The sequence below is a fragment of the Hippocampus comes genome, unplaced genomic scaffold (assembly GCF_001891065.2).
Source record: "Hippocampus comes isolate QL1 unplaced genomic scaffold, H_comes_QL1_v1.1 C16880348, whole genome shotgun sequence".
Classification (NCBI taxonomy): domain Eukaryota; kingdom Metazoa; phylum Chordata; class Actinopteri; order Syngnathiformes; family Syngnathidae; genus Hippocampus; species Hippocampus comes.
In genome coordinates, this window is record NW_017840515.1 from 1 (window position 1) to 1,086 (window position 1,086).

The 1,086-nt window shown below is 41.7% G+C and overlaps 1 protein-coding gene across 1 annotated transcript; it reads right to left on the reverse strand.

The window, feature by feature from the left end:
• Positions 1-389: 389 nt before the first annotated feature.
• LOC109509398 (cytoplasmic dynein 2 heavy chain 1-like) lies at positions 390-1,073 on the reverse strand (the record flags this gene model as incomplete). The annotated part of the gene is made up of 3 exons (XM_019859252.1): positions 1,008-1,073; positions 659-819; positions 390-527 (listed from the first exon to the last, which is right to left on the reverse strand). Coding segments are annotated over exons 2-3 (264 nt in total), but the record flags the coding sequence as incomplete, so codon positions are not given.
• Between the last annotated feature and the right edge of the window lie 13 nt (positions 1,074-1,086).

Below are 1,086 nucleotides of genomic sequence, written 5' to 3' on the forward strand. Positions count from 1 at the left end.
AATGAGGTCACAGTGTGAAGCGCTTTGACTGCCCAACATAGAAAAGCCCTATACAAGTGACAGCCCATTTACCACATAGTATTTTGGAAGAGAAACGCAAAGCACTTCAGCCGTAAACCATGAAGTGTCAAGGGATTACTGCGTTCAGAATTATGAATACAACAGATGGAATGAAACAAACAAAAGCATTTTTGCTCAGTGAATATGGTCTTCACAGCTGGGAATAGGTAACACTGCTGAGACTTGAAATGCAAGAGATGCAGAGGAGGAGAGGTGCAGTGAGTCATCAAGGACACTGAATGGCGTTTAACCAAGACACCCATCCTGCCTGCCACTCAGTGTACAATTTGGAAACGACAATACAAATCCAATCAAATGATACACTGTACCTGCATGGATGTGGTGATTTCCTGCAAGGCAGAATCGGCCTCCTGTTGTTTTGTCCTCAGCAGCACACTTTGCTCTGCAGCCCGCCTCTTCAACTCATCAACCAGTGCCTTGGCTTCATTAAGCTTCGACACACCGGCCTGCAAGCACAAGTCAAAGTCAGTTCTGCTTTTCATCTGAACAACTAGTCTGGTTAAACAGTAGTGGGAGGTGAAAAAAAGCAACAAGACACTGTGACTGTATTTTTAAACAACTTCATTGCATGTATTACCTGCAGATGCTGTTGTCTGGTTGTGAGCTGCATCTTCTTCCTGCTATAAATTGCATTGTAAAGGTGTAGAAAGGCCATATACTGGCTGGGTGTTGCACCATGTTCTTGACATGACTCATGGACCATGAGGAACAGACGGCTCACATCTTCCTGTCCAGGTTCTGAGCACACATTATAACATTATAACATAACAATAGAGGAAACATGTTTTTGTAATTTGATCATTGTTTCCAAAGAAAGTTAGTTATTTTTTTGTCAATGGAGTCAAAGTGATTCCTTGAGTGTCTCAAGATTTGTTGCTATGTAAAATGGAACTAAAAGAAATATTATTCTTCAAGAGTATTCGTACCTTTCCGTGCCTTCTTTTCACCCTCCTTCTTATCTTTACCGTTTGCCTTTGCAAGTAACAGCTCAGGTATCTGACAAAA